Here is a 17,448-nt window from a genome sequence, read left to right on the forward strand (position 1 = left end):
AAAATTGTGATTTTGCTATCAGAATTTTCCTTTCTTTCTCTCTCTCTTCGTATTGTCCTCTCTTTTCAAGTCTCTGGACATGGAAAAACATTTGTCTTTTCTCCGAAATATATTATCCTAAAGTATGCAGATGACATAACCTTGTTTGCTAAAAGTAAAGAGGACTTGAAGCCTTCACTATGGATTAGATCTTAATATAATGAAAACAAAAATCCTCACAACTGGACCAATAACCAGTAACATGATAAATGGGTAAAAGAGTGAAGTTGTCGAGGATTTCATTTTACTTGGATCCACAATCAACACCCATCGAAGCTGCAGTCAAGAAATCAAAAGATGCATTGCATTGGGCAAATCTGCTGCAAAAGACCTCTTCAAAGTGTTGAAAAGCAAAGATTTCACCTTGAAGACTAAGGTGCACCTGACCCAAGCCATGGTATTTTCAATCGCATCATATGCATGTGGAAAGCTGGACAATAAATAAGGAAGACTGAAGAAGAATTGACGCCTTTGAATTCTGGTGTTGGCAAAGAATATTTAATACACCATGGACTGCCAAACGGACAAATAAATCTGTCTTGGAAGAAGTACAACCAGAATGCTCCTTAGAAGCAAGCATGGCAAGACTGCGTCTTACATACTTTGGACATGTTGTCAGGAAGGATCAGTCCCTGGAGAAGGGCATCATGCTTGGTAAAGTAGAAGGTCAGTGAAAGAGAGGAAGACCCTCAACGAGATGGACTGACACAATGGTTGCAACAATGGGCTCAAGCTTAATGACAATTGTGAACATGGCACAGGACCGGGCAGTGTTTCCTTCTGGGATACATAAGGTCACTATGAGATGGAACTGACTCGACAGCACCAAACACAAAAACAACAAAGTCATGGTTACTGTTTGGCTATGACCAACTTCCTTCTCTTCAGCAGTTACAAATCAATAACATCATGGTTACACTCTCCCAAGGTTTCAGTCAATTCTACTTCAATAAACAGTTTTTCTACTTGGTTAGAACTCAGTTCAGAGGAGTATTTCTATTTCATTGCTTCTTCAATCTTGCTCTTACACTGACTCTTCCAGATTCCTAATACAAGAACACAAGAAGAAATCTTAACTCAGGCCATAACTGATTATTTTTTACAAAGTATGTAAGATGTATGTATGGCTACGTGTAGCAGTTAAGATGTGGTTAATTGCCAGAAATAAGGAACATTTTTAATTATCTTGCAGGTTAATCTGTCAAAAGTTTATTCTTCACGTATTGAGTGACAGGAAGTTCCAGGAAAGACAGGCTGCATTTCGTCAATGAGCTAATAAGCATACTGAAGCTTTCCCAAAGCACTAGATACTGACATTTACAAAGTAAAAGCCCTAAGTCTGATAAATACAACTGAGCTTAATTACTCCCTAGTTAACTATAGGCCTTAAAAAAACCCAAAAACCAAACCCGTTGCCATCAAGCAGATTCTGACTCATAGTGACCCTACAGGTCAGAGCAGAACTGCCCCATACAGTTTCCAAGGAGCGCCTGGTAGATTTGAACTGCTGGTCTTTTGGTTAGCAGCTATAGCACTTAACCACTATGCCACCTGGGTTTCCTTAGACTATGAAAAAGCAGCAAACATAAAAATATCCACCAGCTGTTATTTAACTGACATGCATATGCCAGAATCACTCCCTTTCTTTCCCTTGTGCTCTGAATCATCGACCAAATTTTCTCTCATTGCTCAAGGTTCTTTAGCAATTCAAAATAAAATCAGAGGAAAAGGTACTTCTTGGAAAGGTTTAGAAGTGAGTGAGATTACTGTTTACATCCTAATCAAAGAAAAAGACTCATCATTTTAAAATCCATGGTATATTCTTAAATGAAGTCTTTAGATAATAAAGCATACCCAGGGTGAAGATTCAAATACAATGACCAAGAAAAGAACTTCTGTCTGGTAAAAAACAATTCTGCTATTAGGTCAAAATGGATCCAGTCATGTGCTGTCCTGGGCTTCTGAAGTAAACTGCTGGTAAACCAGCAGAAACCACCTAAGCACTATTTAAAACCCTCAAAATGAACCATGGAGATCTCAGTTCTTTCTGGAGCTGAAAGCCTCAGACCTGAAAGTAATCAAGAAGATTTGGATATTAGAATTTGATGTAACTGGTGCCACCATGGTCAGGAATGAGAAGTAAACAGCCTATTCAAGAAGTCACAATCACAAGAGAAAATGGGCTTTGGCAGAAAGGTGTGTTGATTTTCTTTTAACTCAGGTACCACTGCAAGATCAACCTCTGTTCACTTGAGCTAAATTTTATCAATCAGCACAACTCAGAGGCCACTAAAAACCCTAACTTCTTCTTAAACATTCTTATCATACTTACTAGCAAACACATTCCAAAAGACCAGTCACTTCCACTGTGTAGAAGAAACTTAATCACCGAATTTAAACTAGCTATTATTTTTATTATTATTACTCTTATATACAAATGAGGGCTTCATTGTCCTTTGTGACCCTGGGTCTTCCTCGTCTTTCCTTGACTCAGCAGCTGAGCACTTCCTCTCTCTGACCTTCCTTTTCCAAATGCTGGAGCACAGTAGGCATTTCTAGGTCAGCAAAGGAAACTATTACTGGCTTCCAGGGGAACAGTACCTTCTGTGTGCTCTAAGGACTGAGCAAGAACAAGGAGTCGGTAATTAGTGTACGTACTAACCTCGATTCTAACCCTGACTATGGTATGGAATTAACTGCCTCTTGTCTCCATTTTGCTGGGGTAAGAAAACCCACCAACCACTCTGCAGCTGGATATCATCAACCACCTGAATAGTCAGCACAGCTCACACAAATGCCTTCCCCCACCCAAATCTCCTGCCAAGCTGGTTGTATCAGCTTATATACCATGATAATGGCCACACCCTCATCCTTGGCATCCCATTTCATGTATCCTGGCATGGCTATTTTTAAAAAACAGTTTTATAAAAAAACAGTTTTATAAGGGAGATACAATTCACATAACATAACCCTCACCCACTTAGAAAGTGTACAATTCCGGGGTTTCTAGTATATTCCAGAGTTCTGCAACCATCACCACATTCTAATTTTATAACATTTTCATCACCTTAACATGTATTAGTACTGCATTCCTTTTTATTGCTGAGTAATATTTCATTGTGTGGATATACCACATTTCATTCATCCATTCAACAGCTGCTGGACATTGGGTTGTCTGTACTTTTTGGTTGTATGTTACACATAATGCTATTATAAACATTTTTTGTGTGGACGTAAGTTTTCATTTCTCTTGGCTACTTTTTAGCAGCCTCTCTCCTCTTTGTCTCTTCTTCTCTGGCCCTAAGTCCAGGGTATTCTTTAAAAAAAAAACTTGGGAAACAGCCATTCACATACACGTTGATAGGAATGAAAATAGGTACAACCTTTCTGGCAAACAATTGATCAATACCTACGAACATTTTAAATACACATACTTTTTGACCCAGAAATTCTACTTTAAGTAGTCTATCCATTTATTTTTTTTATCCTACAAATAACCCCTCTACCAGTTTGCAGATGGATGCAGGGATGTTCTCTGCAGCAAGGTGCGCAAGAAATAGTAAAAGACTAGGAAAATAAAGATCATTCAGTAAGAATCATGCAGAAGCAGTACAGTGGACTTTTGTTCCGTTGATTTAAAAAAATAATAAAGTTGACCTATGCAGTGGTATGAAAAGCTGTCCCATATATTGGTTAAAGAAAATAAGTTACAGAAAAATACATACATAATACGTGCTCCCCATATAAAAACTGATATATCTGTATGTGCTTGTATGTCCACATAAAATGTCTAGGGAGTCACTTTTTTTTTTAATGAAGATTAAAGATTTGGGGGAAGAGGACAATTACTTTGCATTTTGTACAACTTGAATTGTTACTATAAGAGTAATTTTCGGATTTCAAACATATATTCTAAAATAATTCAACTACAAATACTCTTTGCAGGAGTGCTGACACCCCACTGTGAATATTTGATGGAAGGGTGAGGAATGTGAGGAGATGAATGTCAAGGAGAGAAGAGGCGCTGGGGGTGCTGAAAACAAACATCTCCTGCTTCAGAAGCAACCTTTGGCAACCCTGATTCTAACCTTCAAAATGGAAAGCACCATAGGGTTCTTACTTCTACCTATGTTCCCAGAGAGGTAGTATGGCGCTATGGGAGGAAGACAGACATCAGACCAGCCTGGATTCTAGGCCTGACTCTGCCACTTACTAATTGTGAAACTTTCATTCAACCCCTCCTCCCCAGAATCCTCTTTGCCAGACTGCAGAATAGCCCATGCTCTTCCACCATTACTTAACAGATACATCCAAGATGCCAACTCCCAAGCATTTCCAACAAGCTTACAAACTAAGCTCTAAATAGTACCTGTAACAGAAACCTTTCTGAAAACCAACCCCCTAAGCCAAACCACATGTCTTTGCACATCCTTCCCGGTGTATGTATCTATCCCCTCTTCATATTAGAATTTCCTGCATTTATCTCCGCTCCACAAATTCTTTTAAATCTGTACCTATCCAAAAATTACACTAAGCCTACTGGACCTAGAAGATGATGTCAAGAATTTACTGGCTCACAATAATATATTTGTTGTTGATGACTGACCTGTATCCAAAGGTTATTATATGTAATCACTTGCTGGTAAACACTTTATGACAGATGAATGGCAAATGTGAGCACTAAATGCTAATTAATACAGAAGACTTGATCATGATTTTGGTTTTTGTTTTTTTTTTTCTCAATTCACAGTCACAACCGGTCAAGGTTATTTGCACCAATTACACAAATATCAGTGTGTGTTCCCGAGCTGATCAAATTCCAGATGCTATTAAAATCTTTCCTAATTACAGTGAGTTCACCCAATGAGCTCCAACCCATCCTTTAAGATGCAATTCAAATACTCCTTTCTTCCATGAAGCCTCTCTTCTTCCCTCTCCCTCCTCACCCGAGCAGCTGGTTGCTTCTACTTTATGGTTTCCACTGCATTATCATTTTATGTAGTAATTACCTTTTAAGTATTTGATTCCTTCCATTCTCCTTAGACTGTGAACATCCCTGTCTCAATCACCACTGCATCTGCATCACCTTGCATAACTCTTTACACATAGAAGGGGGCTAAAGAAAGGTTGGTTAAACACATAAGTGGGTGAGTGAAGATTAATTCTCACACTCACTGCAAAATACTGAGAGGCTGTGGAGCCTCTAGTCCTTGGGGGTATCTATCCCATTACCCTAAAATTCCAAATTTCTCCTTCCCCAAAGATCTGCCTACAATGATCATCTTCACATTCCAAAAGGCAAGGGCAACCCTATGGGCAGAGAATAAAGAATTATGCTTCAAATAATTAAAAGCAAAATAACTAGCAGATTTGGGAGAAGTGGGTCAAGTCCTGGCCCTGTCGCTAAGAAGAATGAAGACTGTATATAGGCCACTCAATTCCCAGGCCTTTGGGTTCCTCATTTATAAAAACAGAGGGTAAAATCTGATGACTTCTAAGATTCCTATCAGTTCTAACACTCTAAGATTCTGTGGGAAGGAAAATAAACACAGAGAACACCTTCCTTCCTCTCTCCCTTCCTCCCCTCCTTTCTTTGATTTATTCAACAAATATCACTGGATGCTTGTAGTGGAGGGCTATGTGGTCAATAAACCCATTTGGTTTTCCCCGAGGCACATTTCCCAGGCTTACTTGCAAGTAGGCACATCTATGGACATGGAATATGAACGGAAGTGATGTGCACCACCTCCAGGTCTGGCCCATAAGGCCTCCTGGGCTCACCCTCTTCCCACATCTGCCGGCTAGAAGCAGAAGATCCAATGAAGGGTTCCAGGGCCTTAGGGAATGGAGGGGCCACTGGATGAAAGAAATCTGGGTCCTTGAATGTCTTCATGGAGCACAGCCCTCCCTACCCCTCAGTAAGAAACAACCTAAATTAAACCATTGAGATTTGGAGGTTCTTCGTTACAGCAAATAGCCTACCCTGACTATGTATTACTTTCTACACATTATCACGTTTAATCCTCCCAACAACCTGAGTGGTAGATGTTACTGTTTATATTTTACTGATGACGAAACTGAGTATCAGAGGAGTAACCTGCTCAAGGTCACAAAGTTTCTAAGTGGAAGAGGCAAAATGTGGCTCTCTAATTCCAGTGTTTGTCTTCTTTATTCTATATGGCCCTGTTACTACTAAAGCCCTTCACACTTCTCTCCTTGCTTCTGGGTACCTTTACCATTTGCTTACAAGTGCTGCTCCTATATGAACAAACTGTTACTGAAAAGCAGTGCATCTAGGAAGCCATAGGCAAGGAAGGGCCAGAACCTAGCTTTGCTGCAACAAAGTACAATCCTGGACCTGACTCAATTAGCCTCCGAACAGTAGGAGATTAAAGCTCCCACCAAAATCAGATAAACAGAAATACCAATAATATGCTCCGGAAAATAATCAGGAGATGACTATACCATTTTAATTTTCACTTTAAAAAGTCAATCTAACATCATTAAGAGTGACATTTAAATGCTAAATGAAAAAGCAGTGTTCCCATGTCTCCAGACAAGTATTTGCATGTTAATTAATTCTGGGGATTAGACCAGTTTCCAATATGAGGTGCCAAAAGGAGACAGAGTTCCTTTGCAGGGGAAGATAAAAGGCTTTGGCAGAGACATAATTAAATTACCTGCCTTCAAGTGTTTTAAAAAGAAATAAGCTATCCTTTGCAATGCAAATTCACACTGCCTCTTGTGAAGACTGCACTTTAATAAAAGGACCAAAATACAGATTTCCAACTTCAATGTCCTTTTAATGCAGTGCCCTCATCACAGATCAAAATGGCTTTTACCAGAATGGTGGCTAATGAACCAAAAAAAGACTGTCAGTATTGAAGACAGAAGCACTCTGAAGTGTCACGAACACCACCAGCTTGATTTTTTTAAATAAGGAACAATTTCTTTTTAAAGCAATCATGCAATTTAGCACAAGCCCAGAAATCACAGACCCAGAAAGATGTTAGGCTGAATATTTTATAAATTAGGTTATCTTGAAAGACAATAATTTTAATAAATTATAAATTCATCTTGCTACACTCACACCGTATTTAACAGTATTGTAATTTGTATTATGTAACTTTTACTGTTTGCAATTTTTTTTTAATATTTTTTAATAGCCCTATGAGATATATGAGCATAAACATGCCCACCTATACAAATGTGGAAATTAAGGTTGAGAGAGAACATGATCACACCAAGATCACACAGGTAAGGAGTGGTAAGGCCAGATCTAGAACCTAGTCTTCTGTCTCCAATTTTAATGATATTTCTGCTCTACTACGTTGTCTTCCTTCTAGTTTATCCAATTGCTGATACTCCTTGCTACTAAGCAAATTATTGCTATGATATTGCTAAGTATGTGAAGGACATAAACATGATGTTGCTAAGTATGTGAGGGACATAAACATTTGGGGAACAATAACTTGAATCAGCTAAAGCAAGTTTTCTCATTTTGCTTTTCTGCAAAGGCCCACTCTAGTCATAAAAGTATATACTTGCTCACTTATTGTACAAATTTTATTTTGTAAACATATGTGACAAAGGGTTATTACCATGAGATATAAAGAGCACTTAATTACTGAGAAAATAATAAAATAGAAAAATGTACAAAAGCCATGAACAAGCTATTCAAAAAAGAACTACAAATGGTCACACGAAAAATGAAAAATTGTTCAGTCTCACTAATACTAAAAAATGCAAATCAGAAGAACAATCGGTTATTATTTTTCCTATCAAATTGGCAAACACTTTAAAAAGTGCTAATTCTCCAGGTTGACAAGAATATAACCTATACTAACTGTTGGTGGGAGTTTAAAATGATACAATTTGCAAGGCAACATAAAAGTGCATGCTGTCTGATCAAGCAATTCCCCCTTTAATAGAAGTTAACTCTAATAGAAAGATACTCAAAAGATTATAAATGTGAATGTTTATCATCGAACGGTTTATAATAATAAAAAATAGAAACAACCTAAGTTTATAGCATAACGGGGTGATTAAATAAATTTTTGTATATATCACCCACAGAAAATTCTGTAGCCATTTAAAAGAATTATGTTAAACAATTAAACCATGAAATATTATTGACTGAATTAAAGAAGACCCAAATAAATGGAAAGATATCCTATGCACATGGATTGAAAGAGTCAATATTGCAAATATATCAATTCTCCTACAGATTTGATTGACAAAGCAATTGGTCTATAAATTCAAAGCAATCTCTAGCAAAATCCCTGCAAGTCTGAGTGTCTCTGTGTTTGTAGAAATTGACAAAATGGCTTTAAACTTTATTTGGAAATGCAAAGGGCCAAAAACAACTAAGAGTATCTTTAGAAACTGGAACAAACAAGACTTACTCTTCAGTTTATTAAGCTATAGTAATCAAAACAGTATGTATTCGCACAATGGAAATAAACCAATGGAACAGAATAGAGTCCAGAACTGCACCTCTGCATACATGGATACTTGATTAATCATAACAGCTCAAAACTTGAAATAACCTCAATGGCCACTGCTGAGCAATGGGGAGCAGACAGTCTTCTTCAATAAATACTGCTGGATCAACTGGATACCCACATGGAATAAAATGAAACTTAACCCTAACTTCTCACCATACACAAAAATTAATTCTCTGTGAATTGAAGATCTAAACAAGAAAGGTAAAACAATGAAGAGGACAGAAGATAAAACAGGAGGATATTTTCATGACCACAGAGACAAGCAAAATTTTCTTAAATAGGACTCAAAAACCACTAACAATAGAGGAAAAAATCGGTAAATTGGACTACATTAAAATTATCAACTCCCATTAACGTCTATTAAGAGAGTGAAAAGGAGAGCCACAGAGTGAGAAAAGTGATTTCTAACACATATGACCAACAAAGGAGCTTATATCTAGGATATATAAAGTACAAATAAATAAGAAACAACCTGACTATTCTACAGAAAAATAGGCAAGAGACTTAAATAAGCACTACACACATCTCCCAGAAAAGACATCCGCATGGCCAATAAGCATATGAAAATATGCTCAATCTCATTAGTCTTCTGGAAAATGCAAATTAAAATCACAAGATACTACCATACACCCGCCAGACTGGATAAACTTCATGAGACTGTCGATACCGACAGTTGCCGAGGATGTGGGACAACAGGAACTCTCATACGCTGATGGTGGGGATGTAAATTGGTGTAACCATTCTGGCAGTATTCCCTAAAATTAAATACACACATATCTTACGATCCATGAATTCCATTTCTAGGTAACAAAACATAAATAACAAAAATAAAATAAAATTTAAGCCTGCACATGCACACTAAAACACATATATATATAAATGTTTACAGCAACATTTTTCATAATAGTCCAAAAACTAGAAACAACCCCAATGGCCATCAACAGAAAAATGGGTAAATGAATTATGGCATGTTCTTTCAATACAGTAATACATAGCAATGAAAATGAATGAACAAAAAATACATGTAAAAATGTGGATGAATCTAACAAGTGTTGAATAAAATAAGCCCAAAGCAAAAAACTACATATATTTCATTTACATAAAGCTTAAAAACAGAAGATACATTATTGGAAGTCAAAACTGTGGGAAGAAACAGGCCACAAGGGGGGTTTCTGGGGTATCAGAAATGTGGTTTCTTGACATGGGTAGGGGTTACATTAGTGTGTTCATTTTGTGATCATTCATGGAGCTGTACACAGGATTTGTGTAATTTTCTGCACATACGCAATATTGCCATAAAATATCTTAATCCATATTTATTAGAAACCCTGGTGGCATAGTGGTTAAGAACTATGGCTGCTAACCAAAGGGTGGGCAGTTTCCACTCCTCGGAAACCCTACAAGGCAGTTCTACTCTGTTCTCACAGGGTCGCTATGAGTCGGAATTACCAAATTAATTCTCCTTTTCAGATATACGGACTGGAAGCATTCTTATCTAACACATTTAGGACTGGACCTTAACTGCTTAATTAAAAAAAAATATGAAAATAGGGATTCACAAAAAACAACACTGGCTGCCTAACACATTTTATATTGACTTAACACTAAAGGCTTAAGAATCTGTCTGCTGACTGCAATACCACATCATCTTGCCTGCATAAATCGTATCCATAATCTACCTTCTCTATTTTAAGTTTCGGTTTCTTTAACATGGGACAAAAAATTAAATACACTTGTCATGCAATATAAATGTGGATTCTTCCATGACTCTAACATTTCTTTTCTAATTTTTTACAGCTCTTCCATCCACTTCAAATTCCAGAGCAATTGTTTTAGAGATTCACCTTTATCACATTTTGCTAAAACATTCAATCAAATTTTAGTGGAAATAACAACTCTATTTTTATACTTGTATTTCATTGGTTTATATTTCATTAGATTACATAATTACAATAAGTTAAATTGACATAAACAGTACTACACACACCCACATATATACACTCAACTGGCTTTAAGTAAGCACACAAGCTTTAGGTGTACTAAAGAGAAATTTGCTAGCCAAATATCTCTTTAAAGAGTTTCTGCACATGTACACTTACTTGTTTATATAAGCAATCTAAAAAGATAATATTAAAATATTAATACTGATCTATCTTTGGGTGGAAGGGTTTCTGGTAATGTTTTATTCAGTTTGCTTGTATGTATTTTCTAATTTTTCTTCAGAGTAGTTGTGCTGATTATACATAAGAAAATAATCATTATTTTTCGCAAGTCATAAGAAGCTTGTCTTAAGAGTACTCTATCTGGTATTCTTGGAGAACAGTGGAGGCTGGGGGCGGGGTAGATGACACCAACCCTGCCCTTCTCAAAGAGAGTGATGATCAAGACTTTTAAATCAAACAGATTAAGATTCAAACCACAGCTCTGCCATTTACTAGTTGCACATCCTTGGGCCTATCTCCTCTCTAAGACCCTGTTTTCTTTTCTGTAAAACGGAGATAATACTACCTACCGCGAACAGCTGCTGTGAGAAAGTGTCTTAACGTATGATCTAAAGCCCTAAGCACAGTGCCTCACACATAATACCAAAAAAAAACCCCACTGCCTCACACATAATAAGCCTCAATAAATGTTAGCTTAAAAAATGAAACGGTATCTGATAGGGAAAACAGAACAAATACATACATGCTACAACAAAATAAATGCAAGGCAACATAGCACAACCTACTGGCAATATGTTGAGGAAACATAAGGTGAGGGATGAGAGATTTGGGGAGATGAGGGTAAACAGTGAAGGCTAATGTATAAGAACTGGCTCAAGGACGTAAGCTGTAAAGAACAGAAACCAACAGTTTAACACTTCATCCAGTCTACTGGGTCTAATGAGTAAGTGAGTGCCTATTCCTCTGGAAGGAAAGGGATATGAAAAAATCATAAATAAATCTGTTAACTGGATCACTAAAAGACTAAGAACCCACTCCTTTGCTAAGAGGAGCTAAAAGCACCACCATCCAGCCAGTAACCAGAAACCCTGAAGTGACACTTGACTCCTCCCCTTCTCCTCATCTCCCCACAAGCCCTGTTGTTTTTAATCCCTAAATATTTCTAGAATTCTCCCACTTTCCTCCCTCCCCATAGCCATGATCACCTCTCACTGAGGTTACTGTAATAGTCTCCTAAACACCTCCACTGCCTCCAGTCTTGTCACTGGCGTGATCCAGAATTATCTTTCTTAAGCCAAAAACCTGATCATGTCTGATCCCCTGATTATAATAACTCCCCAAGGGGAAAAAAATTCTAAATTTGTAATGTGGTTTACAAGGCCCTTCAAAATCTGAGCCATGCTAATGCTTCTAGCATCATTGGTCAACCCTGCCTGGGACCCTCATGCCTGGGTCCATTATGCTTTGCCCTTTGGCCACAAACCAAAAAAAATCCACTGCCGTCGAGTCGATTCCGACTCATAGCGACCATATAGGACAGACTAGAACTGCCCCATAGAGTTTCCAAGGAGCGCCTGGTAGATTCAAACTGCTGACCTCTTGGTTAGCAGCCGTAGTACTTAAGCACTATGCCACCAGGGTTTCCATGACCTTAAAACTCCTTGAACATGTCATACTCTCTTTCTGGCTTCTGGAGTATAAGGAATGACAGAGTAACCTAAAGAAATAGGGATTTACTTCTCTCATCTAACGAGAAGGTCACAAGTAAGTAGCAGCAGACACTGGTGGAATATCTCAATGGTTTCAGAGTCAGTGAATCAGCTGTTCTTTTGGCCTCTCTCTCAGCGTCCCAACACGGAAGCCACATACACCGCATTCGTATTCTAGACAGGAAGACAGCAGGAAGGGAAACTGGAAAATGAGGTAGGACTAAGAAAAATAACAAAAGCTAAGAGTATGTTCACTTTGGGCTAGGGCTGCTAACCAAAAGGTTGGCGGTCTGAAACTACCCAGCAGCTCCACGGGTGAAAGATCAGGTGATCTGCTTTTGTAAAGACTGCAGCCTAGGAAACCCTATGGGGCAGTTCTACTCCGTCACACGGAGTCGCTATGAGTTGAAAACAACTTGACAGCACCTAAAAACAACAAGGCACTGTTTAAGTGTTATATACTCATTTAATTCATTTAAAGTTTTGACGCAAATATAGTAATAATTCTCATTTTGCAAGTGTAACTTGCCCGAGGTCCTGTGAATAGTAGTGGTAGAAAACCCAAAACCATTGCCATAGAGTCAATTCTGACTCATAGCAACCCTATAGGACAGAGCAGAACTGCTCCATACGGTTTCCAAGGAATGGCTGGTGGATTCAAAGTGCCGACCTTTTGGTTTAGCAACCATAGCTCTTAACCACTGCACCACCAGTTCAAACTCAGAGTCCACATTTTTAACAACAATCTATTCAGCCTCCCCAAACAAACAAAAATAGCTGTTGTTTATCTGCTAATGAAAGCTCTCTCCTCAGCCGCATGTTGCAATTCACCACCCGACACTCTATTTGCCTGTGAATCTTTGCTGATGCTGGTGGGGGGGGGGGTGAGGAACCCGAAGTCCCCTTCCACAATGAGTTCTGGGCATTGTAAGGAGTGCCTGGGACCACAATAACCCAAATTATACAAATAAAAACGTTGCCTTTACAAAAAGCAAAAAAAGACAATTTCTTCCCAGTTTTATTTTTTTGCCTTTAAAAGTGGGCAACAATCTTTTTTCAAAGAAGATGCTGGACAAAAAGAAAGGAATAAAAAATTTCTAAACTTGAATCCAAAATGCTAAGCAGAATTGGAAGAAGAAAAAGAGAATGTATTTGTTATTTATTAGACTCTCTGATCATTTCAGGTTCAAAAACTCAAAATGAAAGGCAGTTTACACACATTAAAAAAAAAAACAACACTGCCTTGACTTGCAGCCCTCTGAAACTGAGTTGTGAATTTGCCCTTTTCCTGTCAGCTGAAAAAAAATTTTTTTTCTAATCAAAAGGAAGAAAGCTTCCTCTCACTTTTTCTCTTAGGTCACCACAAGTTCACATTAGTGCCTCAGAACTAAAAGCCACAGGAGAAGAATATGGCATAGGTGATACCAGAAATACAGAACCAAAACTTTCAGATCCAGGGAGGCAGCCTGAGTGCGAAAAAGGTCAGGTTCAGAAGTCATTTCAAACCTTGAGTCTACCTTCTACTTGCTACGTGGCCTATGACAAGTCTACATAGCCTGAATCTCAGCTTCCTCATCTGTAAAAGGTGAAAAGACTCTCCTTGTGGAGTTGTTGTTGGGATTAGAGAAAATAAACTTGAAGTTCTGGCACAGTATACAATTTGACACAAACAGAAATCAAGACATCAAATAACAATGTTTCATTCTGTTATCCATAAGGTAGCCCTGAGTCAGAGCCAACACAACAGCAACTAACAACAACTCCTACACAGCTGAGTGCTCCGAGTGGCTTACTTTCCAGCCGCAATATTCCAGTCAGTGGGAAACCAAAGCTCACTCATGTGTTGTTCACCAACAACAAATTACAGAAACCAGCACAGCTACAGGCCTCCCAACGGTAAAGCAATTAGTCTTTTTTTTTTTTAGCTTACCATTAGGACCACTTTCTTCACTGTCTTAGCACTTCGAAGAGGACAAATTTAAAACAGGAAAATATTTGATTAATTAAAATAAGCAAAGCTATAATATGAAAAAGTATTACATTATATCTGGAAGGGTTTGTAAGAAATGAGTCACAACACTAAGTATAGAAAGAGGAATCGAGGGACTGGGGACAGGGATAAAAAGGAAGACTAGGGATTTTTTTGGAGCCCTGGTGGCATAGTGGTTAAGTGCTCAGCTGTTAACCCAAAAGGTCAGCAGTTCGAATCCACCAGCCGGTCCCTGGAAACCCTATCGGGTAGTTCTACCCTGTGCTATTGGGTCGCTATGAGTCGAAATCAGCTCTATGGCAACAGGTTTGCTGTATTTTATTTTATTTTATTCTTAGGGCCTTTTTACCATGTGCTTAAATTGTTGTTGTTGTTAGTTGCTACTGAGTCAATTCTGACTCATGGTGACCCCATGTGTGCAGAGTAGAATGGTGCTCCGTAGAGTTTTCAAGGCTGTCACCTTTCGGAAGCAAATTGCCAGGCCTGTCTTCTAAGGCACTTCTGGGTGGGTTCAAACTGCCAACCTTTGGGCTAATGATAGAGCACTTAACCTTCTGCACCACCTAGGGACTCCTGTGCTTATACTATCAGCTCAAAATAAATAAATTTTAAATAATAGCACATAACATTAAATAAAGGTCTATATATCATTCAAGGTCCAGCTCAATTTTCACCTTGACTCAAATATTGGGAGTCAACCTCTATGGCCCCATAAAGCCTTTACCGACCTCACATCTCTTCCTGCCTGACCTCCCTTTTCTTTGAGTGTCTGTGCTCTCATCTAAGTAATTTAGCCCTAATTACATCTAATGTAATTGTTAACTGAGTTGAAGAATGCCAGGCACATCTCTCAAATCGACTGCCATGCCTTGAAGACAAGAAATAAGCTTCTGATTTCTTTATTGCCCTCAGCCCCACATCAGACATGGAGGCAATAAATACTTACTGATCGATCAACCACTTGCCTAATATAACCCAGAAAGTTGTGGTTACAATTGCCCACAACATCTGCAGATTACCTTTATTCAGATCATCATGGTGGAACCTAGAAGAGGAAAATTAGTGTTTTAAATAAAAGGAATTCTTCCTTTAGCTTAAAGAAGTTTTCAAGTGATTGATCTTTTCAAAATTATTTTCAGTTTATTATGCCTTTACTTTCTGCTAAATTGGATCTTTGTTTTACGTTTTTTATCTCAGCGGGGTAATGATGGGAAGAAACAAATCACATCCTCCAAACAGACACTGCAATTTTCTGAATTCAGAATATTCATCCATCCCTGCTTCATATTAAAACACAGGCAGAATTTTTCTGAAAATCAGCAAGAAATCCATCAGGGCCCAAGATACACTAAGCAACAGAGAATGAGAATTGGGAAAAATGTCCCCCATTTCTATTTGTCATGAAATGAAACATAATTTTCATAATACCAATTTGGTCACGTAGTGAATTTCCCGAAAATAAGATAGAGTTCATATCAGGCAACACAACCTAATAAGGCTATAACACAGGTAAGAACTCAAAAAGTTGTAGGAAGTCAGGGCATGTCATATAAACTGTGACTTACAGGAGCAAACCATAGAAGGGAGATGACAATCCAGACACACTGTGTAGTAAGGAATGTGACCTCTTCAAAGAGAGGTCTGGCCTTTGTTCTCAGCTCCTGTGAGGTTATCTCTAAACCCTTAGAATTTCCAGAGAGACTGGAGTATCTTTGTTGTTCATGGTAGCTTCCTTAAGCCACACCTGATAGTTTTTGCTAAGGAACTGACTAAGGGTTGAGCCAGTTACACTAGATAGTCTTAGGGTCAGGGCTGGCCACATCAGAAAGACCAATCACATGATTCAGGGTGGAGGCTTTGGATCACTCAGTGTCAGCTGACCTACAGACTGGCTCAACCATGTGCACAGTCAATCAATCAATCACGCCTACCTAATGAAACCTCCATAAAAACTCTGAACATTGAAGCTCAGCTGAGTTTCCAGGTTGGCAGGGTACCATGCATACTGTCACACATCCATGCTTGAAGGATAACGTGTCCTGAAGACAATGGAAGCTTCCCGTTTGGAATACTCCCAGATTCTGCCACATGCGTCTCTTCCTTTGGGTGACACTTACTTAGGTCCTTTCTACGTAATAAACCATAACTGTGAGTATAACAGCTTTCAGTGAGTTCTGTAAATCCTTCCAGCGAATTATCGAACCTGAGGGTGGTTTTGGGAAACCCCTGAACTTGGTGTCAAAAGTCTTAGGCAGATTTAGCAGTCTGGATCTCTGTGTCCTTAACCTTGTATTTTTCTCAGAACCTCCGTGGGACTTTGTTCATACCTCTCTAGTAGTATTCACATGGAGTGCCTTGTACTAGAGTTTTTTTGGGTGGATTTTTTGTTCAATCAAGCTAGATTTGTTAATCATCTTTTGTTTCCACCATAGCACCACATTAAGCTCAAGAAAGACAGAGGAAGGGGAGATGGAAGACAGAAGAGAAAGAGAGGAAACTAAGGAAAGAGGGAAAGAAATCATAAGAGAGAGAAGAAAGGAAATACAGAATGAAAGGAGTGCATCTACAGAGCACAGAAGTATTAGAGAAAATTCATTTATAATTGATTAATAACACAGAGATTAGTAATGTGATGATTTTCTCCTAATTGGAATTCCTTTAACCAACGTTTCTGTATTTTCCCCATCCTCTTTTCTTTTTCATTTCAACTGAACATTCTCCCCATACCCTTGTGCCATTTTTACCTAGGGGTCCAGACTGACACAATGACTAGGATTCTCCATTTCTCTGGGAACTGAGTTAGTCCATTTTGTCTACAACTAGCAAACTGACCTTGAAAAGAAAACAAGGGTAGCTGCCACACCCCAGCACCAGATGGGAGTAACTAACAAGGTAGTCAGCTCTGGGTCAAAGTTTATTTTGAAAAGAGTAGACTACCAACAATCTCCCTTCCTGGAAATCAAATGAACAGTCTTTGTTGTTCTCTCATTTTCCTTTGGCAACTTCTATCTGTGTTTAATTTAGCTGGATGTTTTCCTGTGTTCAGACTGAGGTGGGGTGCCTGTAAATGTATCCTACCGAAGGGATCTATGCGTTGGTTCATAAAAGAGAAAGTCATGGTTAACAAGTTCCTTCCTTGCCTATCGGGAAAGAGGTGGGGGTAAAGTGAGCAGTGGGGCAAAGGAAAAAAAAAAAAAAAAAGAATGAGAAGGGGAAAGGCTCTCAGAGGGCAAAGTGCAACCTAAGTGGAGAAAAGCAGT

The 17,448-nt window shown here is 38.5% G+C and overlaps 1 protein-coding gene across 5 annotated transcripts in view; it reads right to left on the reverse strand.

The window, feature by feature from the left end:
* CRADD (CASP2 and RIPK1 domain containing adaptor with death domain) overlaps positions 1-17,448 on the reverse strand; it is a 310,952-nt gene that overhangs the window by 200,863 nt on the left and 92,641 nt on the right. Inside the window, exon 3 of one of the 5 annotated variants that reach the window (XM_064283732.1) lies at positions 1,178-9,301. The exons of the other annotated variants lie outside the window; for them this stretch is intronic. Coding sequence (XP_064139802.1) covers positions 9,249-9,301 — 53 coding nt within the window. The 3' untranslated portion in view covers positions 1,178-9,248. Of the gene's footprint in view, positions 1-1,177; positions 9,302-17,448 lie in introns of those variants that run through there. 5 annotated transcript variants of the gene reach the window in all.

Source organism: Loxodonta africana, chromosome 4 (assembly GCF_030014295.1).
Source record: "Loxodonta africana isolate mLoxAfr1 chromosome 4, mLoxAfr1.hap2, whole genome shotgun sequence".
Classification (NCBI taxonomy): domain Eukaryota; kingdom Metazoa; phylum Chordata; class Mammalia; order Proboscidea; family Elephantidae; genus Loxodonta; species Loxodonta africana.